Here is a 23580-nt window from a genome sequence, read left to right as displayed (position 1 = left end):
GTAACCCTCCACAGTGGCTATATGTCAGTTATACAATATTTTCATTTTGTTTTATTTTGTTTAGCACAAAGAGATTTTACTTGCCATATCTGTATATAGGGAAGACGGAAGAATTAATGGGAAATAGCGGAATCATTTTTTTATTGAAATAGTGTTTACTTACATTTTCCAAATATATGATAAATAAATATTAACATCATCTATTTATCTTTTCAACAGCAGTAATTTCTTAATTTCTTTAAATTATATTTATTGTATTTATATGTTTAAATATTGTATAATCTTGTCCTCTGTAGATATTTCTAGATCTTGATTATATTTTAAGGTTTCTGATAAGCCTGGTGAGAACATATTTATTTGTATTCATTTTGTTTTTATGATTCTTCTCATTAACTTCACTGTGTCAGTGTCTGAGTGTCTGCATATGTAATGTGTTGTCAGATGGCCACATTGGGTTTAACCACATGCATAACAATCAGTCTTTTTACTTTCTGTCCATGACTTTAACCCCATTGGCCACTTTCAACACCTAATATTCAAAAATTCGTATAATTGTTTTTTTCACCAAAACATCCTACCTCTTGTGTTGCAAGCTACCTGCCAAATATTTTCTGTAAAAATATGTATATAGTCTGCCGTGTATGTAATGGAATATATTCCTAATGACAGCTTCTCTTTGTCCTCACAATGACTCTGAAAGTTTTATCTCACCACTGCAATATTTTGTCTGTTTCTCACAACTCAAGTGTATTATAAGCTTTCAAATCTTCTTCCACTTTGATATACAGAAGTGTAGCATATTTCATCTTTTCAAGCTTATCAAACATTCAGTTCCTAGTTGGGAACAAACTTGAGTTCCTACACCCACAGCTTCCATTTTGCAGACAAATTAAACCTGTAAACATGTCATGACTCGGATTCCACTATGTCCCAATGAAGCTAAACTGGTCAAAGCTTTGACTGGATGAAATACACTAATAAAATTTCAACCAGGCAAAAAGTATTTTGCAAGTTTCCTGCACTCCTTCTCCACTACTCCCTTTGTTTAAATATGCCAACGACACGAGTCGCAAATCCACAGAGAAGCATGAAAAGCCCAAAACTGTTAATTACACAAATCGAAGCCACGCTAGCAGCAGTTCCCTGTGAGGGAACACACATTGTGGTATATTTGATATTTGAAAAGTGTACTCGTTGAGTTGAAACTGCATCTATTCCGTCCTATGCCAACAGTAGTTCTGCTTACAGTTGGGAAGCTGTTGATGTTTTCATGAAAACTCCTTCACCATGTACTCTCCTTCTGGTATATGTACTAATTAATTTCTGCTCTTAGTATCCACTCTAAATTGGCCCTAGGCATGAGTGTGTGAGTGTGCCTTCTGTGGAGGGTTGGGCACCGGGCTGGCAACTCGACACCGTAAAACTCCACTGCCAATCATGAGCGGACAGGCGATCCACTGTGGCGACCCCTAACCAGGAAAAGCCGAAAGAAGAAGTATCCACTATAGGCACTGAAAATATATCCCATTCCTTTATTTCTGACACCATTTTGACACTTGATATGTCAGGACAATCAAAGTAATGAGAAAAGCTATGATATGTGTTGCCAACTGTATTAGCATACATTCTAAACTCACCTACATATGTTAGTCAAGGGACATTAGTTTGTAAGTATTTTGCAATGTATGTGATGCCACTGTTACAGTCAGAGTAGTCATGCTTGAGTTTGCTATGCAGTTAACTATATCTTTCTCTTGTTAGCAATCAGAGCTTTCTGCCGAAGAGAGGCCTGAACGTCTTGGGCAAGCTCAGCAACACCGCAGAAAAGTAGCTTCTCTCAACAAGCAGATATCACAGAAAACCAAGGAACTGGAGGAGGTATGTGATCTTAAACTGAAGGCATATAATTGCAGCAAGTGAGCTTTGGAGCTCTCTCCATTTAAATTACAAGCCTTTTATTGTAGTTCATTACAAAAATAAATCAGTTGTTCATCACAAGTCGTAGGTGTTCATCATTAAGTGTTTGCTTGCAGACTTTGTAATTAAATTGTGCTTTGCCTTTAATTCTTTCAGTTAACACACCTTTAGGCAGTAAGCACTATGGGTACAAACCTGTCTACTTTTGCTTCTTTTACCAGCCCGGTAATGTTTGGATCTTTATAACCACCTCTTATTTCGGCTGGAATTCATTACACAACTGGTCTGTGAGTCTCCTGGTCTAGTCTTAGCACTGTAATATAACAATATCAACATTCATTACAAAGCATCCAGAGAAAATAATTACATTACTTGGTACTGTTTTCTGTATGTTAATGAATTGCAGTGTATTTGTGCCTTTAGTTTGTAGCTAGTGAGAACATTTTAAGATCTTTTAAACATTTCAAAGAAAAATTGTTTAATCAAAACTATTATTTTGATTAAACATTATAGAATGAGGTTTACTTAACTATGTGTAAATAGTTATCGCAAAATAACTCTTCATTGTTTGTCGCAACCAAATTGTTTATTTTTTTTCTTCAAGCCTAATGACGTGTATTTTTGGCAGTAGTGTTGTCTGTGAGCCTTATTTTGTTTTGTAGTTATTTGCTTGTGTATGTGCTAACTTTCTAGGCTTTTCTGCACATTTATTTATTTAGTTGTTTGTTTATTCGTGATGCTAGAGTAGTAAACTTGTGCTACTTGGGCATAAGAGACACATTTATACACAGTAGCTATCTGTGCCTCCTCAGAAATTGATAATTTTCCTTAGGGTCTTCTGCCATTTTTTTCAACCCTGAAATTCGCATCATATTTCATGGTTATGGAGAGTGTTCAGTAAGAGATCCCTGTATATTTAACTTTGACTGGAAAGTTTAACTAAATGATAGCGACAAGTCGTCTTTTCTTTTGTAGACTTTTGAGTTTCTGCATGCATTAATTTTTGACTAATGAAGAATTGATCAGCTGTGTTCCCATATGGCTGTGAAGTGCATCATCTTTTCTGATTGCATGCATCTCAACTGTCCAGAATTTCACAGAATGTACAGATTTTTGGCTTTTATTTTTAGTCTGTTCCTCATACAGTTTCTATTTTCTGGAAAATCATTGGGAGTTAGAAGTCACTAAATAATGACAGACATTTGAGTTTCAGACTTCATATCCTTCAGAAAATGCACACTTGTGCAAATCCTGTTATTGCAACTTTCTAAGTTTGTAAGAGCCAACTTTAATATCTGTCCTTGATTTTGACCCCCCTCCCAACACACACCATTAATTTTGTCTTTGTCCAGAATTCTTGCAGTAAGGTTGAGAGAGATAATTCTAGAGCTTATAGTTGGCTGTTTTTTCTCAGGATCTGTTGCGCTCTTGTCTAAAATAATGTATACATTTGAATACTTGTAAAGTGCTAATTGGAATATGGTGTAAAAAGTCTGCACTTGGAGATTCTTTTGAACTTAGTAAGTAGCTCACTGTGGATATTACTACTTCTAAATTGTAAAGATTTCGGTATCTGATGCATTGTTGTGATTTGCTGATAGGGCAGATACCCACTGGTAATGTACAGGATGTTTCTTGTCTGAAGTTGATGATAAATTGTTAGTTAGTGGGACAGTAAGTAGATGGATTTGAAAACTTTTTGAACTTGAATTTACATTGCAGTGCAGTTGGAGTGTAGAATAGCATTTGCATGTTTTATGGACTCTACTTCCCGAAATAATCTTTCTTTTAGTTCAGATAGATATAAATACGCATATGGTCTAGATGTAGTTCAGGGTTAGGTCCTAGTCTGTGCAAACACGAATTGACTAATTTCTGAGAAAGAATGAACAGAGTCTCTGTCAGTTTGTATTTACTTGACATTTCCAGTAAATTTATTTTGTATATTTTTTTAGATAGTCATGTAGGTGAGAATTGAAGTGCCCAGTAATTCCTAAGGCTTTGTCATAGTTCAGTAGATCAGAAGTTCTAAGAACTTTGTTTTGAAGTTCATCTGTACATAATGCATTAAACGAGGAAACTATTCTTACTAATTTTTGACAATAGTGTTTATACAATTAAGGGCGGCCGCGGTGGTGCAGCTGTTAACGTTGTCACCTCACAGCAAGAGGTTCTCCGGTTCGATTCTCAGCTGGGGTGCCTTCTGTGCGGAGTCTGCATGTCCTCCCTGTGGTCGCGTGGGTTTCCTCCGGGTGCTCCGGTTTCCTCCCACATCCCAAAGACATTCTGTAGGTGGATTGGGCACTCTAAATTGGCCCTTAGGTGTGAGTGTGGATGTGTGTGTGCCTTCTGTGGAAGGTTGGGCGCCAGGCTGGCAACTCGACACTGTAAAACTCCACTGCCAATCATGAGCGGACAGGTGATCCGCTGTGGCGACCCCTAACCGGGAAAAGCTGAAAGAAGAAGAAGTGTTTATACAATTAAATTATGTGATAGAAGGGTCTCTGTGAGTCTGTTGATTTTCACCTTTGTTCTTAAAGAGGTTTGCCTGCCCTTATTTGTCTAGGTTTAAGTGTGTCTGACTGTTATGGTATTCAGTATGGTGGAGTCTTCCAGCTAAATAGTGAATGGAAAGTGGATCTGAATAGTCAGGGACATCTGAAGGCATCCTGAAGCAAAGGTATATGATCATTTGTATTTTTCTCATATGAAAGACCTCTGCCTCTGGTAGTCAGGTTGGATGGACTGCTGCAGTAGTTCATCCTTCAAGAGTAAATGCTTGCTTAAAAAATGAAGTGAATATATTTGTTTATAGCGTTATGGAGCATCAGTTGCATCTTTGCATGAAATCAGCACCCTAGTCATGACTACTATACTCACTGTCATTTATTTGTTGATGTACTTTACCAAGAGGATATTTTCAGAAGGTGTATGTGTTGAGAGTGCAGCTGTCATCTGTTTTAGATTACAACTAGGCCATGGAAGAAAGTATGGTCTTTTAAACACCATAGTTCTACATGTAGTGTGTATAACCATTCTTTTTATTTCATTCATAAGCGAATGAGAGTGTGTTGGTGAAAAAAGCCATTGAGTTGCCGACAGAGTGAAATGCTAAGTCCTGCTTAAATGTTTATAAAAATAAATTCAGCAAGTAGATGTAAAATAAAATGCTGCATTTAATTGTTTATTTTAATGCTTTCCTTCGCATTTAATCTTTTAACAGCAGCAGGTGATTTCTGCCTAGATTGCTGTCCCAGAGTTATTCCACACCTCGTTTGTATGGGTGTTAGCAGGCATCTAGTGAATCCACTAAATGTTACACAGATGTTTACATTTCTGAGGCATATAGAGCAGTGGTTTTCAACCTTTTTACACTTGAGGACCTGTGAAAATAGGAGAATTATTTCAGGGACCACTAAGGCAGAAATAAAAAACATTTATTTATAAGGAACCAATTAAAACAATTTCTGTTTGTGCATTGTATGCCAACATAGTAATCTCACCAATTGAGAAAGATGTACATACATAGTGTGACCATAGAAATTGAGTGTATTAAGGGAAAATGCTCATAAATCATTGCCATCCTGCACTGTCGACCATGGAACAATGCTGTCTACTCCAACTAATTGCCAATCAGTTTAGTTTCAGGTGCATTCCTCAAGGAATTCATACACACACACACACACACACACACCTCTTAGCACAATACATCGAAATAAAGCCTGAACAAAAGGGATACATTTTAAATATTGCTGTCATAAACGTAGAAAGTTGCTAGAATAAAAGGTATTGTGTTACCATACATTTTCTGAAGGGTATGAAGTCTGAAACTCAAATGCCCGTCAATATTTAGTGAATTCAGTCCTCACTGGTTTGCACAAAAATACAGAAAATCACAGATTTTATGAGGAAAAGACCAAAAATATGAGGCGAAAATCTGGACCATACCTCTCAACCACTTAGCACAAAAAAATCTAGACAAAGCCTGACATAATGAGGTGGGAAAAGGGCCCAAAAATTGGGACATATTTTACATATTGCTCTTATAAACTTAGAAAGTTACTAAGAGAAACAGGATTTGTCTTAGCAGGCATTTTCTGAAAAATATGAAATCTGAAACTCAAGTGAATGGCATTATTTAATGACTTCAGTCCTTATGTCATCCTAGAGATTTGTCAGAAAATCACAAAATTTATGAAGAATTGACCAAAAATATGATGCAAAAATCTGGACATTCTGAAAAGTCTGGATGGTTGAGAGGTATCTCTCTCTCTGACACACATGCACGCACGCACACACATGCACCCGCACGCATGCACATGCATGCGCGAGCACACACACACACACACACACACACACACACACACACACACACACACACACACTTTTTACATGTCCGTGTTTGTTGTCTGCAGCACTCATCTGCAAAAGCAGCTTGAGGAACATCCTTTGTCTGTCCATAGAAGCAGCACACACACCTAAGGAAGTAGCTCGAGGACCATCCCAGCTGGAGGCACATCTTTTTATATTTAAATTCTGCGTGCATGCATAACACAGAAAGGAACAAGTTTGTGCGATGATGTTGCATGCTGCAGCCAGATGCAAAGGGTGTTCTTAAAGAAGAATGCCCTAAAAAATTTATTTTTCTTTTATGTTAAAAATAAATATGACAGTCCTCGGACGAACAGGCCCCCTCCAAGTCGACGTGGTCCCCTCGCAGCCAGTGGTCCCTAGGCAATTGCCTTGGATGCTTAGTGCTGGATCTGGCTCTGCGAACTAGGAGGAAATTTCTGCCAGACTGTTGGTTGAAAAATACTCGTATAGAGAACCCCTTGAACTTGAAGTTTACCCTGGTGATTTTAGGTTTTATGTTTGAAAAGTGGATGACCCAACAGATATTCCAAGATATTTATTCATTTATTTATTTCCAGTTTGTTAACCAGGAAAGTTCATTGGGCCTGGATGAGCTGTTTTTCAATGGCGGGGAGAAAAGTTCCATATACATACATCATTAATAAAAACAGAATTAATACAGGATTAAAATAAAGTTATTACAAATGCAAATTGACAGAGATTAAAAGTTCTATGCACATACATTATTAAAAGACAGAGAAGTACAGGATTAGTATAGAGTAATTACAAAAAATATATATAAATTAAAAGCAAAGGTTTGCACAAATGTAGAGGTCAATTAAACATTTGATGTAGTGTTTACAGTAGCAATGGGTTGTTTTAGTGTGCAATAGCAGTAGTTTAGCACAGCATGAAATATTAGCATACTGTTTTGTATGTAAAGCTAATGCTTACATAGGGTAAAGGTAGAGAGGGAGTAAGTGTGTGAGTGAGATGAGGAAGGAGGAAACATGGTAAGTACTAGTAGGTAAGAAGTTGTAGGAGAGAGAATGAGGGAGAAAAGCATAGCTAGTGTAGCTAGAATTTATGGGAGTGAAGAGATTAAGTGAAGAGGGGGGGTAGGTGGGATGGAGTTAGGAGGGATGATGTAAATTCCCAAGATGTAAATTTAACCCTCCACAAGTTCCACCTAGGCCCAGCTTTATGAACTTGCAGTGAAAGTTCCCATTAACAGCTGTAAATTCTACTGGTCCTCTGGGTCTTAATTGCCCTAATGAACCTAGCAGGGGATGCATGTGATCCGGCATTCCTGATTTCTGTATAAAACACAATATTTATATTGCTGAGTGCTTATGTCCGACACAATATTTATATTGCTGAGTGCTTATGTCCGATTTTGGCCTTATTGTAATTGCATGATTATCCAGTGTTCTAGGCTTCCTTAGTTTGATGAAGGCGATATTTACTATGGAGTAGAGTTTAAGAAAAATAAGATGTCATTAAAACAAATGATGGCAAAATGGTATACCGCTGTGAGGCTTCTCAGTAAGTGGCAACTATAGTAATTCTGAGTTCCTGACCAAAGATTGCTGCTTCATTTAACCAACCTGCACATTCTCTTTAGCTGGAAAATAATAAATTTGCTGAGTTTGCCGCCAAAGGTAAGGCAAGTTTCCAAAATGTAGTCTGTCTAGTAGGACTTTCTGTGGTCAGACATATTTTTACCCTCCATTTCATTGGTCCTTTTCCTGCCTAATATCTTACATTTCATGAAAGGCATTGATTTAGTGTGAGTATAGACCTTGTTCTTTATCTTTCTGTATGATTATTATAAGTGTATCTGCACAATGTATGTGAGACTATATGGGTATTGATGAAGGTAGGTGCTCAATACAGGGATCATCATTGCAGTAGCTTAAGCTTTTTGAGTCCCATTCCCTACACTGGCCAGTTTCCCAAAGCTATGGACACCTCCAACTGCCAGGAGTGCTTGAGGTGCTCCATATAAAAGCAGCTAAAGTGCCAAAATACTTCAGAACTTCTTTGCTGCTAAAGTGAGTGCTTTTTCTGCTGGCTCCATGATGCTGTTAGTGGGCTAGTAATCCTTTAAGAGCTGAGCAGATAAGTCCCATTCCTATTTTATTACTTTTACAACTAAAAATTGTATTTTTCTGTCATATTGTTTAGTTTTGTTATGAAGCAAAGTGACTTGGGCTGTTAATGCATCATAACAATGGAGTTAAGCTTGCATATGTGTAAACATTTTGTGTGAAACTTTTTTGACTAAAAACTGTTATACATGTTGAAGTTTTGCATCTTGGGATAAGATGTTATGCTTGTTTGGAACTTGCAGAGGTTGACTTAACCTCAGAGCCACTTGTTCTCTGCCATTCTTCTTAACAACTCCTCAAGGCTTTATTACCTGTATTTCAGACTCTGTCCTGGCTTACCAAACGAGCAGCAGTCTGTCTCCACATTTCTTCCTTCCTTAAGGATTAGTTCAGCTCCTAGTCTGCCTCAGTTGCTGGTTTGTGACTCTGCATTGGCCATTGCCTGTTCTCTCAGTCCTCTTGGTTAGCCTTCCAAGGCGCCAAAGACCAAGGGTTATGCATGTCCTGTGTGGATGTAGGGATGTCCTTGGTGGGTAAGGGGGAGAGACTTTTGTCATCTGGGGAAGGGATGGGATTGTGGATGTCTGGTACAGTGTACCGTGTACCCAATGGGCAGATATTGTTAAGGGAGTGGCTTAGTGAGGAAAAACTTCTAGTTCCCTATTTCCAATTCCATGGACAAGGCAGAGATTTGTCAAGGAATTGATTAATTCTTTTTTGTCATATTCTCAACCTGTTGTAAAAGAAAAAAACAAGGATAAGAGTTCCTGCTCTTCTGGCTCTTCAGTTGGGGGGGGGGGTGTACCTCAGGAATTCCTTCTCAGTTTGAGCATTCCATTTCAGAGGACAGCATGGCTTCAGATTTCCCAGCTGAGGAGGGATGTACCTCAGGAATTCCTTCTCAGTTTGAGCATTCCATTTCAGAGGACAGCATGGCTTCAGATTTCCCAGCTGGGGAGGGGTGTACCTCAGGAATTCCTTCTCAGTTTGAGCATTCCATTTCAGAGGACAGCATGGCTTCAGATTTCCCAGCTGGGGAGGGGTGTACCTCAGGAAGTCCTTCTCAGTTTGAGCATTCCATTTCAGAGGATAGCATGGCTTCAGATTTCCCAGCTGGGGAGGGGTGTACCTCAGGAAGTCCTTCTCAGTTTGAGCATTCCATTTCAGAAGACAGCATGGCTTCGTATTTCCCTGCCAATGAAATTTCTTTCACTGACGTTTTAGCCATTATTTGCTCTAAAGCTTTTTGTTAGGGAAGAGATTAAAATTCCTGTGAAACAAAAATGTATTATGATTTCTTACAAATAGAGATACCTAAATTTCACCTATATCTCCTGTATTGCTTGTTTTAGAAAATGTTTTTCTCCCTGGTTCAAGCCTTCTTAATGGTCAGTCTTCAATCCCTAAGAGGTATAACTGGTTATAGAAGGTGCCCCAGACACAAGTGCGCGTTTTCTAATCCTAAAGCAGACCCAGCAGTTATGTCTTTATCCGGATCTGCTGCTGCTAAATACTTTACTACTACTAATCCCATCCCTACTGACAGCAGTGGGAAAGCAGTGAACAGGTGAGGGAAGGAAATGTATTCTAGTACTTGAACTCTCAGAATTCTGAACTGTCAAGCTTCCATGTTAAAAGTTTCTGCTGGTGTCTTTTGAGAACATGCTCAAGTTGATGGTTAGCATTCTTCCTTCTGATGTAACAAATTCATTAAATTCTTCTGAGACTGGTGTTTATCAGGAGACCAAGCATATTTAAAATGTGCTCATGTTGCAGGTGATTCCTGTACTAGGGCTGCTGTATCTGGATCAGTTTTCAGGAGTTTTGCTTAGTTTCATAATAAAAACATGAGAATTTTAAATCTGATATTTTATTTGCTCCCTTACCTAAGGAGATTTTGTTTGGCCCTTCTACAGCTGAGGTACTGATGAAATGTGTTGAAAGGAGAAAACTGATGCAAGGGAAAGACAAGTTTTCCAGTCTTCCTTTTTCAAAGCATATAATATTTTTGTCCCTCCTCAGCCCCCTTTCCCAATAAACAGTGTAAATAGCAAAGGGGCCAGCAGTAAAGGTTTTAAAAAACAATGAAAGTAAAACCCGAAGAAGAAGAAAGGAAAAGTCTCCAGACATCCCTTCCATTCGGCAGGACTGTCTGCTTGTTTGGGTGCACCCTCCCACCCCAGTTAACCTTTCTCTAACCCTGACACTTCATCATGGAACTCCATAATGGCAGACATTTGGGCTCCAAGGATAATCCAACAGGGATAGTCTTGGCAATGGTAATTGCTTCTTCCTTTTCAGGGGATTACTTCTTCCCCAGGGAATCCGATTTCTCACTTTCCTCCCAATCTGCACAACATGACATCTCAGGGAGTCCTAAAACCAGTACCCATCAATCTCCTAGGTAAAGTTATTTAAGAATACTTCTCAACCAGAAGGATCAAGGATCCCAGTACTGGATCTTTCTGCTCTAAACATTTTTGCTAGTATCCCAAAGTTCAAGTTATTATTTTGTTTTGCACCTTTGATTCCCCAACTAGCTTTTATGGAAATGTTTGACCTAAAGGATGCATATCATCATATTCCTATTGCCAAGCATTTCAGGCTTTTTTAACATTTGTTGGGTCTGTCTCATTATCAGTTCTGTACTTTACCCTTGTTGAAGTGCAGAGTCCAAAGGGTGTACACAAAATGCCTAGCTCCATTCATTGTTTATTGCAGACAAGCTCAGCAAGGTCAAGATAGACCTTCATGCATGGAAACTTTATGCTGGGATTTTCCAAGCAGTGATTCAATTGTGGGGGACACCTCAAGTAGATATGTTTGTCTCCTTTTGGAACAGACTCTAAAGAAATTCTACTCCAGGATTCCTTGCAAACAGGTCTGGAAGAGAAATGCTTTTTCATTCCCAAGGGCAGGAAGGTTCCTTTTTTTAGGGCGGTCACGGTGGTGCAACGGTTAGCGTTGCTGCCTCACAGCAAGAGGTTCTCTGATCCGATCCTTGGCTGAGGTGCCTTCTGTGCAGAGTCTGCATGTCCTCCCTGTGGTCGTGTGCATTTCCTCCGGGTGCTCCGGTTTCCTCCCACATCCCGAAGACATGCTGTAGGTGGATTGGACACTCTAAATTGGCCTTAGGTGTGAGTGCGTGGGTGTGTGTGCCTTCTGTGGAAGGTTGAGTGCCAGGCTGACAACTCGACACTGTAAAAATTCACTGCCAATCATGAGCGGACAGGTGATCCGCTGTGGTGACCCCTAACTGGGAAAATCCGAAAGAAGAAGAAGTAGGCATCTTTTTTTCTGAAGATGTGCAGCAGGTACTAAATAAGTAAAAAAGCATGCTTCTAGAAAATCTTGTACATACTTGCAGGAAAGATTTTCTAGCTGGTGCCATCAAAGAACTTGCCTCTAGTTCTTTATTATCTGTGTAAGTTATTGTTCAGTGGTTTGTCATACTCTTATATCAAGGTACATTTCAAAGCTATTTCTGCTTGTCTGCCCGTAGATCTCCCTTTCTGACAATGCTGAAATTAAACACTTTTGAAAACGATGTTACATGCTTGCCCAGCTAGAAAACAGGTGGCTCTTTTTCTCAAATTTTTGCTTGGTGAGTTTACTCTGCCTTCATTTGAACCAGCTCACAAGGCTGATTTGAAGTTTTTAACATGGAGACTATTCTAGCTATTGTTCTTGCATCTGCTAGGTGAGTATCTGAATTACAGGCATTTATGATGATTCAGCCCTACCTCATTTTCCATAATGACATAGTTTCATTGAGAAAAAAATCCTACTTTTATGTTTAAAGCCATCAAGAGTTTATTTTATGCCTATTAATCTCCCAGTCTTTTTCTCTGAGCCAACGAACAAGGAAGAAAGGATACTTTACTCTGGATGTGCATACACAGCTCCGGTGCTACCTAGACAAAACTTTAACTTTCAGGAAAGGCTGACCAGCAATTTGTATCCTATGAAGTTAAGAGGAAAGGACAACCAGTGACCAAGTTGACGTTTCTTGATGGTTGACCCATGCTGTTACTTTTTTTTGTTATGCTCACCATAACAAGCCACCTCCAGACAGGGTTACAGCTCATTCAACAAGGGCACTGGCTGCATTCATGGTGTTCTTGGAAGCAGTGAACTCTAGAAGTATTATAGAGGCAGAAGCTTGGTCCTTTGTGCATACTTTTACAAAACATTACAAAATTGATTCTTTTTTCATGTCCAGAACAGGCTTTCATGAGACCATTCTCCGGTGGCTGCTGGAGTCTTCGTTATTGGCTTCCTCCCTTTTTTTGCTACTCCCAATTAAACCATGGTAATCTAATCAAACATCTTGGGCTGTTCCACCAGTGATCTATGTATTGGACACAGTATAGCTGTGTAAGTAAACTTACCACAACAGTAGATATTCTAATGTATTAGCATTGAAGTAGTCATCCCTTCCTCCAGCTCCCCATTTGTTTTTCACTTTGTGTTCTTGTTGTTGCCAGGGTGCCACTTTGTTTCCTAGTACAATTATGCAGGGCTCCTGCCTCCTTCTTGGGCGAAAAATGCTCTAAAGTATTTTGGGTGCTCCATCTACCTTTCATGCGGAACACCTTCAGTGATCCTGGCAGTTGGAGCACATGGAAGGCAGCCATAGTTTTGGGAAGCTGGCTGATGTAGGTGGTAGGACCTAAATAACTTAAGCTACTACAGTGGCAATCCATTAGAATATCTGTTATGATAAGTTTACTTACCCAACTGTATTTTGCCTTTCAACTTCCAACGTGGCTGTAAGCAACAAGTTGATTGGAGCTCCCTCAGTAGGAGAACTGAGACGCTGTTAAAAATTCTAGTAATAGTTAATAACTTTGGTAAAATTCCATTGCTTGGTAGTAATTACACTGAGTGGATGCCAGCATAGAAGACATTTGGAAAATGGAAAATCAACCAGTAAAGAAGAAGAAGAAAATGCTGTGGCTGAGGAAAACCTTGCAACAGTACAAGGGATAGCTTCCAGGATCTTGGAGAAAAAATAAATCAAATGTACACAAAGTTTATAATAAGTGGAAAGCAAGAAAGATATATATATAGTCGGGGGGAAAAGGCTGGAGAAAATGAAGAAACACCAAGTCCATATTCAGATGAGCTGATAAAACTACAGAAATCAGAGAATGTTCTGAAACAAAGAATGGCTGAACATGAAGCTTCCCAAGCAGAAATGATGATTAGAGTTGGAAGATGGAGCACACAGAGTAAACCTGAGATCTTTGCCGCAACAGAGAAGTTGGAAGGAGTAGAGCCGTATTAGGTTTATGAAAGTACAACTAAGCAACTGGACTGGTATTCCTTGCTGAGGTTTGTTAATTGACGGGAGACATCCTGTCTATGCTCTTGTCAAAATTTTGGCAGGACGGAAAGCTATTAAAATATTGTGTGTGTGTGTGTGTGTGTGTGTGTGTGTGTGTGTGTGTGTGTGTGTGTGTGTGTGTGTGTGTGTGTGTCTGTGTGTGTGTGTGTGTGTGTGTGTGTGTGTGTGTGTCTGTGTCTGTGTGTCTGTGTGTGTGTGTGTGTGTGTGTGTGTGTGTCTGTGTGTGTGTGTGTGTGTGTGTGTGTGTGTGTGTGTGTACCATGCAGAATTAAACAAGTTTATTCCAGAAGTTAGGGGATATCAAGAGGCAGGTGTGATATTCAAGTTACTATATCCGTCTGTGTTCAGAACATGAATCAGGGAATAAACCAAAGTGAACAATTGACAGTAATGTCTTATCTTGGCTTCATCATCATCAGTACCTTTTTTCTATTTTCTACATGGGGTTGGGGAATCTCAGCTGTCACCATCTCTCTCTAGTCAGTGCTGCTCTCCTACCTTTGACCGTCATGATTAACTGTTGCAGGTCTTCTCTCACGCAGTCCCTCCATCTCCTTGCTCGATACCTTTGTTTCCTCTTGCCTTCTTCCTGTCTGTCCCAAATATTCTTCACCAGATTGTCTTCTGCTGTTTTGCATGTGACCAAGACACCATTATCTGTTCTCTTTGACCCTCTCTGTAATTGGAGCTACTTTGACTTCTGCTGTGATATCCTTATTTCTTTGTCCCTCAGGGTACCACCCATGTCAAGCACTTCATCTCAGTCAGCTGTAGCTTGCTCAACTGCTCTGCCTTTCTTGCCCAGGTTTCCTTACCATACAGTAGTACTGGCTGCACCACTGTTTTGTACACCTTATTTATCTTTGATTCTCTTCAGCTAAAAGCAAGTGCCATTAGAGAAACCCCAAACAGTTTGCATATGCAAGAACAAAATTGCAATTTGTCATGCCTTTCATCGTTTTCTCTTCTTTTTATGTATCTTTCCTTAAAAATGTTTGTTGCATAAAATAAAAATATTAATTCACATATCCACATCTTTAAAAACAGGGAACTTGTAATCTTTCAATCCTAAGTATATGAAGGTCAGTATACATTTACATTCCCACCCCAGCAGCCAAAGATCACAATATTAGAAGTATTTTAATGGTTTATATTGCATTGGATGCTGACTTGCGTTCAAAACCGCCTTCATGGTGGTTTCTTAGATGACAGGTAAAACTTCTTTTGGTGGAAACCAGATACCCAGTTGTGCAGAGACTCCTTGTTGATCAAGTGGCAGTGACAACCACATGGAATGTGTGTGTGTGTGTGTGTGTGTGTGTGTGTGTGTGTGTGTGTGTGTGTGTGTGTGTGTGTGTGTGTGTGTGTGTGTGTGTGTGAGAGTGTGTCTTGGGTGGGGAGCTGTGTTCAATCCCCAGTCAAGGGTTATAGTTTTTCTTTTTTTGTTGAGTTGTTGCTAGAGTGATAGGTTAATAGTTTGTATTGCACTGGATGTTTGTATGTTTAACGTCAGATTGAAAGCAAAAACTGCTCTTGGAGGAAAGCAGATTGCTATCTGAAAGCTCCTTATTGATCTAGTGACAAGAACAACCACACAGTATGCTGGGTGTCCTGGGTTCAATTCCCAGACAAGGGTAAGGGTTTTCCTTTCCTGTTGAGGTGCATATAAAATAAAATAACTGAAAATAAAAGCTATAGTGGTAAACTGTATGCCCACCCATTAACTGATTCAGTGATACCTATACGTATGGAAACATAATAAGTTAAAGTATTTAAGTACCTGAATTAAAAAAGGATTATGTTATAGCAGTTAAGGGTACGTGTGAAGAGACTAAACAGAAGATTATGCAAACATTAAGAAACTGGAAGCTCTTGATATTGGATCTGGATAGTGCGGTACAAGCAGTTAAAATGTTTTCAGCCCCTTCAGTCTTCTGTACATGTCAGGCATACTTTTATCAGCTTGAGAAGTTGGGGGTGATAAAGAATTGAAGGATGTAATTTGAGAAGGGAAGATTGAAACTGTAAAGTGGGGTAAGTTAATTCTCCCCTTTGGACAAGGTAATTTAGGGTTACTTGATGTGAAGATGTACTTTAAAGCTAAATACTCAAAGAAGGTTATAAATCAAAGTGGAAAAGGATAATGATGAAAGAGGGTAGAAGTTTGAAAGATATATAGAGAGAGAGATTAGGATTTTAAATGCAAGTCCTTAAAGAGAATACTAACAACCAAATAGAATATATTCATAAAGTAGCATGAAGTGTTCTATGAACTAAGTCAGCGGGGAGATGGAGAAATTAGATTTTACCAACAGGGATATCTATAAGTAGGGTTATAAAAATGAGTCAAGAGGTGGGTGGAATTTACTGGAGGAAGGCTTGTTTGAACTGAGGTGGCAACCAGCCACAACTTTGAGCTGAGATACCAGATGACTAGTGGCTTCTGAGCTTCCCAAAAAACATAAGTTGCCTGCATTTTTTTATGTGCTTGAGTATACTATTTACTGCACTTTTTATTGTGGTATGCTTATTTAATACTGTATTTTAATACTGTAAACTAAACTGCACTGTTTGTACTGCATTTGTCTGTCTTATTGTATCGGTTAAATCATATTTTGTTGCCGTTTTCACTGTTGCAAAGCTTTTTTTTTGCTATTTTCACTGCTTGCAAAGCATCTGTTCTGTTTGTTCTGTCTTCCTGCCAAGCAGTATTTTATGTAACTGATTTGTTTGCTGTTTAAAATGTTCTTTAGTGTTTCCTTGCTGTTTTGTTTGCTGTTGCAAACATTTTTAGTATTTCCAGCCTATATTAGTGTAGCTATTATAGCATATTAGTATAGCATAGTCCAGATACAGGTTTGTTGCATCTGGGTGCGTTTGTAGTGGCTGTTGAACTCTGAGCACATTTTCCAAGCCATCTTATATTAGATGACGCCTTTCTGCACCCCTGTGAGAAAAGTGTGCTGATTGGAACCTGTCTTGAGAATGGTAATTGGTCTATGGAATCTATCTGGTGAAGGGTGGTTGGTCTAGGGCTTGGAGTAAGCACCCTCATTGGTTCTTTTGAGTTTTTTTAAAAAGAATGTTTACGTTTTTAGCTTCTGGTGTTTAAGACCTGCATTTGAGGGGGTTTCTACTTGTTTGCACACCGCACAGCACTGCGCACACTTCCGTGCAATTGTGCGCCATAGCTGGACAGATAATTTCAACAATTTTTCCCTTAGATACAGCAGTAGTACATTAATGTAGTCCTCATCTTTAGTACATCTCTGGTCTAAGAAGTATAGCTAGTGAGCTGACTATTAAACCATCGGCCAAAACCCCATCAGAAATACTCATCTACAGAGTGCCTCCTAGATCAGTCCTGAAAGCACCTCCTTTGTGATAACAGTTCTTCAAACATAGCATTATGGACAGTTGGACCACCCTTGTTTCTCCTGCCAGCCTTGTTGACTTGGGTCTCCTGAGGCAGTGTAGCAACTGCCTCATGTACACTGACAACCCTCTACTAACAACTCACTCTAGTAGAGAGTGTGAGAGATGTATATATAACATGAATCTTGAACCCCTGCTATCTTGCACTCAAAACAGCAACACTGAAGAGGTTGTCAACTCACCCACCACTACTCATGCATATAGTATGACTACTCATAGACATAGTACGCATCCAGCACATAAATCAACATGTGCAGAGGTTCTCTCTCAAAACTTGTTGAAACACCAGAGACCTCCAAACCAAAAGACTACTACAACTAACACTGTTCCACAACACACAAAACACATAGCAGCACTAGTGTCTCACCTACCAAGACCTTAAGGCTTAACCATAAAAAAACAGATTTTTTTTGTCATTGGAGACTCCATAGTGAGATGCATGGATGTCCCACTCACCAGGTTAGATAAGAAGAAAGTCACGGTCAGCTGCCTGTCCGGTGCCAGGAGTAGTTAGATCATGCATGCAGGCAGGTCTCTCCGTGACGAGTACCATTATGAGTCTGACATAGCTCATGTTGGAGGGAATGAACTGAGATGTACCTCACTGGACCATATGAAGAGAGGCATGATTGAGCTCTCCGAGAATGTGTCCCAGACCCCTAGCCTTGAGCAGCATATTACCCTTACCTAGAATGATGCCACATTATAAATAAAAAATGATCAATTTCAATAATTGGCTTACTTTTTGGTGTCATTCAAAGGGGATCCAGTTTCTCTCAGCCTGGGATGACATGGTCAACAAACCTTGCTGCTTTGCCAGAGATGGTTTGCACCTGGCACCACTAGGCTTTCAGCTGCTGGAAAAGGCTCTTGCCTCACCCATAGTGCCTTTTTTTAGGCAAGGTTTCAAAATTAAAATTGCCAGCCATAACAAAATAAGGGTTATGCTGCTAAATGCCAAGAGCTTAAACCAAAAACTGCACACCCTGGAAACACTTATGTCACTGGAGGATGTAGATGTCTTTGCAGTCACAGAAACCTAGTTAAAGGCCTCAGAGAGTACCCTGGCCTTGCAAGGCAACAATGCCTTCCACACCTTCAGACCGCAAAACAAATGTTTGAAAACCAAAGGAGGCAGTGTTTCTATCTATATTAGAAATTAAATTCCCCTCCTGACTAGTTAGACCGGACAACTCTGTTGAGTTACTCCAAGTTCAGATTTCTGTGGGTAAGACCCCCATTCAAGTCACAGCTAGTTATCGATCCCCCTCCATGGATCATGATGTGCACAAGGCCTACTTGACCAAACTGGAGTAATTCCAAATATTGCCAAACACTCTGGTCATGGGGGACTTCAGTTATCCCACCATCAACTGGGAAACTACTCTAGCGCTAACTCACTATTGCAAAAGTTCCTTGACTTTAACGAATGCCCTGGAACAAATTGTTCAACCCCCAATAAGAGAAACAAACATTCTAGATCTGGTCCTCACTAACATGACAAACAGGTGGACCACCACAATAGTCAGACCTTCATTAGTTAAATATGACTACAGTTCAGTCACCTTTGAACTGACACTAATATCAGAACTCACAAAGGGTGAAGTCAGACTAAACAACTTCACCAAGCAAAGTGTACCCTCCTAGGGGAAGGTATAAATGCATTCCAAGCCCCTCCCACAGCTGGAAGTGGTAACTACACCAAAGCTTACACTAAAACCCTGTACAGCTGTTTGTATAAGTGTGTAGACTCAGCTGTTTTTGAGATAATCAAAGCTAGAGCCCCAACTAAAAAAAAAAAAAAAAAAAAAACACTCTGGTGGACATCTAGCATCAACAAACTTTACAACAAATGCAAAAAGTTGCTGTCTAAGAAAACTAAGGTGAGGCCCCAGCAATGGAAAAGTCCCCCTGCTCAGCCTCAATAACATGTCAAATCCTCTAAGGGTAACTTTGAGAAAAACTTAGTGACAGTCAAGGATAATCATAAAACCTTTTACAGCTAGGTTCATAGTTTAAACGTTAGGACCCAAGCATGTGCCAAACTAGTGACTAATGGTATCACACACACTGATCCCGCAGGGATAGACACCTGCTGGCGGACAGATTTGGTGAAAATTTCACTCCTTATTCCCCTCCAAACTTATCACAGACCTTGCTCCCAACTCCTCCCCACCCCAGATATCAGAAGAGCAGGTCAATAAAGCCTTGTCTAAGGCAAAAAACACAGCCTCTATGGGACCAGACGGCATCCCAGGCTGTCTCCTAAACACACTAAAACATGAACTAGCATCACCATTGCATAACCTATTCAATCAAACCCTGACCACTAGCTTTGTTCCTGCAGAATGAAGAACAGCAACAGTTATTCTCCTCCACAAAGCTGGCTTAACAACAGACCCATTAATTATAGACACATAAGTTTGACCAGCCTCATCTGTAAAGCCATGGAATGTATCATCATGGACGTCTTGAAGACATAAGTGACCTCCAAACCCTGGATCTGACCCAATGCAGCTTTGTCAAGGGCAGATCTTGCCTGTTAAACCTGGTAGATTTCTTCAAAAATGTGACTAGGACCATTGACGAGGGCAAATGTGTGCACACAGCATACCTCAACTTGGCAAAGGCCTTTGTCACAATCCCATATTCAGGCATTACCGATAAACTTACAACAAAGGAGTTTACATTCAGTTTGCTAAGATTGGTTGCCAACTGGCTCACAAACTGGTCACACACTGTCAGAGTGGGTGACTCCACATTAACCAGCAGACCTGTCACCAGCGGGGTGCCACAAGGGTCAGTGCTGGGCCCCTTGCTGTTTGGTGTATACTTTTCAAAAGGTCAGGCCAAATCTAAGTGGCTGTGACTGACCAAGTTTGTGGATGTCTGCAAATTGGGTGCAATTATTGAATCCCCAAATGATGTCATTATACTTCAGGAAGGTCTTACACAGACAATGACTGGTGTCTTAGTCAAGGTCTCAAACTGAATCATTTCCTTTGGTAAAAACATTGTCCCTTCACACTATCAAATTAACAACAATAATCTATGTACCTATGAAGTGGTAAGAGGTCTGAGATCACAAGCAAACTGGTACCTTAACTTTGACGACCATGCGTCTACTGTAGTAAGGAAGGCTTTCTACATAGCACACTTGATTAGCAAAGGCATCACCTCTCGAGCAAAGGAGTTTATCACCCCTCTATACTCATCACTAATCAGGCCCATAGTTGAGTATAATGCCCTTTTCAGCATGTACCATTGAAAGCACCTTCAGCAATTGGAGAGACCTCAGAGGTTTCTAACTAAGACGATCAAGGGACTCTAGCACGTGCCTTATGCAGACAGACTATAGTTCATAGGTTCATAGGTAGGTACTAGGCTATCGGCCCAAGGGCCTATGTAAGCCTAACCAACAAGGTTCCCTGGCTTACGCCACCCAAGAAAGTTATTTTCCTGTGCCACTGTCGAGCAGAGACACAGAAGTGATCTCTGGGGTGTATTTCCTATTTCCCATCCACTCATCAAGTTTTTTTCTTGAAGAGTGCTAATGAAGAACTTTGCTTGACATAGATGGGTAGCCTGTTCCAGAGTATGGGAAGTCTCTGGGACAGGAATCTATCCCTCCAGCATGTCCTGTTTATTGTGGTGACAAGGCTTGGGTCCCTAGAGCATGTAGCTTGGAGGGATTGGGATTTCCCTAGGTGTAACATGTCCAACAGCTCTGGGTTTGACATAGCTTTATATGTTAGGCAGAGATCATCTCGGAGTAGGCGATATGCTACGGAGTAAAGCTGGAGTTTTTTTGAGGCGGTCAGTGTAGGGCATTTGTTTGAGGCCAGTAATCCTCTTTGTGAGGTACTTCTGTGGCCTTTCCAGCTGCTGCAGATGTCTTGTGAGGTACATTCCAAAAGGTACGTTGTACTCTATAATGGTTCTAATGAGTGTTGAGTAGAGGGGAACAATGACCACTTTTTTTCCTGGATGAGAACCCTTTTATGATGAGGTGTGCCACGTAGAAGGACTTCCTGACTACTGTGGTGATGTGAGCATCAAAGGAGAGACTACTGTCCACCCTGGGTCCCAAGGTCTCTCTTCACGCATTCAGTGTTAAGTAGATTGCTGCCTATGTGGTACTTCATGGGTACAGAGTTTTTACCAAAGGGATAACACTGCACTTTTTGGCATTGAGCTTGAGGCCATGGCTCTGACACCAGGCATCTGTCTCAGCGATGTAGGATGTCCACATCATTTGGGGACTTGACTATGGCTCCTAGTTTGCAGTCATGTGCGAACTTCATTAGCCAGCGGCCTTCTGTGTTAGCCTATACTTCAGAGAAGTAGATACCAAACAGGAGAGGTCCCAAGACGGAACCCTGTGGTACTCCACTTGTCACTGCTCTGAGGTCAGATTTGGAGTCTGCAACTTTTACAGTGTGAGTTCTGTCAGTGAGCCATTTGGCAACCCATCTTGTGATGTAGGGATTTATACCTAGTTTAGTGAGTTTAGCTGTAATTCCAGAATGGGGGATGGTGTCGAAAGCCTTGGCATGGTCAAGATAGGCTGTGTGAACCTCATCTACGGCTTTGGTGACTGCCTCAAAGAAGTCGATCAGGTTCAGGAGGCATGATCTGCCTTTCACAAACCCGAGCTGGGTGGGATCCAGAGTTTGGAGGTTACCAATGTCTTTATGAGTTCCATGATGATGCGTTCCATGGCCTTGCAGACCAGGCTTGTCAGGCTAATAGTTCGATAGTTCCCGGGATCAGTGGTAGGTCCCCCTTTCTGGAGTGGGATAACTGTTGCTGTGCGCCATTCAGTGGGCATAAAGCCTGATGCGAGGCTATTATTAAACATGGTGCTTAAGTGGGGAGCCAGTTTGTTCTGAAGTTTGTGTAAAACGCAGCCTGGGATGTTGTCCTGTTCCATGGATGCTGAGTTTTTGGCTTTAGAGAGTGCGGCTTTTACCTGCGTAGTTGTGATTACAGTGACTCTGCATTCTTCCTGTATAGATATGGGCCCTTTCGGGGGTGAGAGGGATGTAAAGTTAGCATTGAACCTATCTGCTAGGATGTTGGCAATATCAGTAGGTTCTGTAATTTTCTTGCCTTTTTGCTGTAACTCAGAGCAGATCTGGGTGTTGCCATCGAGATTCTTGACATAGTTATAGAATGCTTTGTGGTTGTCCTTGGGATTGGTGGCGATTTTGTTTTCGTAGCTAGCTTTGGAGGATCTTATAAGGGATCTCAGCTTCATACTGAGGCTGACCAGGGAGCTCCTCCACTCATGGGATTTTACTCTCTTTTGCAACAGTTTCTTCCTTCTGTTGTACAGTTTGTTTATGGCAGGGGACCACCAGATTGGCTTCCTTATTTTGGAGGATAACATCTTGGTTCTGTTTGGGATAGCACGATCCATGCACTCATGTAAGTGCTTATAGAGTGCATTTGTGTAGGATTCAGCAGTTGTAACTGTATTGTCCATCTGCATGGGTGTCACGAAGTTCCACAACTTCTGAAGCATGAAGTTGGCTTTGTTGAAATTTTTTACTGTGGTTTCCTTAGTGGGGGGTGGGGGCAGAATGTGGATATCAAGGGTGATTAGCTTATGGTTGGATTGGACCAACAAGGAGTTGACTTCAGGTGTGGAACACCGGTCACTCGTGTTGGTAATGACTAGTTCTAGGATATTGTTGCCCCTGGTGGGGGTGTGGATAAGTTGATCCAGGGCATTGGAGTTTATGAATTCCAGAAAGCGTTGATCTAAGGTGTTAGTACACGAGTAGTTTTCCCATTTAATGGTGGGGTAGTTGAAGTCACCCATTATTAGGGTGTTTGGTTGAACCCTAATATTTTCCAGTACATCAAGAAAAGAGGAATGGGAATCCTGGGGCATGGTGGGGGATCTGTAGCAAGCTACAATTTGGATTGCAGGTTTGCCCAGAGTTAGTTGCACTTGGATAACCTCGGATGCATTATGCTGAGCAACTAGCCTGGAGGTGTGGATATCCTTAATGAATATGGACACACCTCCGCCTTTGGTGTTTTGGTCCAGGTTACATGGCCGAAAAGTGTGGTATGAGTTATAGCCTGGTAGTGCAGGGGTGCTGTCTGGAGCCTTGAACCAGGTCTCAGTCACTGCACAGATATCGATGTTTTCCATTTTAAGAAGTGCCTCGAGTGAGTGCATTTTGAGATTTAGACTTCTAGCATTGAGTAGCATTACCCTCAGTTTTTGCTTGCCTGTTTCTGTTATGGTGGTGAATTTGTTATTTGAACCTTGCCTAAAAAAGGCACTATAGGGGCAGCAAGAGCCTTAGCCAGTATCCGGAATCCCAGGGGTGACAGGTGCAGGCCATCTGTGGCAAAGCATCGTGGTCTGTCGACCATCTCATCCCAAGCAGACAGATA

General features: G+C 40.7%; 1 protein-coding gene across 1 annotated transcript in view; it reads left to right on the top strand.

The window, feature by feature from the left end:
• CCDC93 (coiled-coil domain containing 93) overlaps window positions 1-23580 on the top strand; it is a gene marked incomplete in the record, with an annotated part of 1282969 nt that overhangs the window by 626405 nt on the left and 632984 nt on the right. The window contains 1 exon segment of the mRNA XM_044074979.1: window positions 1762-1878. Within this exon segment, the coding sequence (XP_043930914.1) occupies window positions 1762-1878 (117 nt within the window).

The sequence above is a fragment of the Protopterus annectens genome, chromosome 6.part0 (genome assembly GCF_019279795.1).
Source record: "Protopterus annectens isolate FY-2018-M chromosome 6.part0, PAN1.0, whole genome shotgun sequence".
NCBI lineage: Eukaryota > Metazoa > Chordata > Ceratodontiformes > Protopteridae > Protopterus > Protopterus annectens.
The sequence above is the reverse complement of the archived record's forward strand: the minus strand, read 5'-3'. Positions and strand labels throughout refer to the sequence as shown.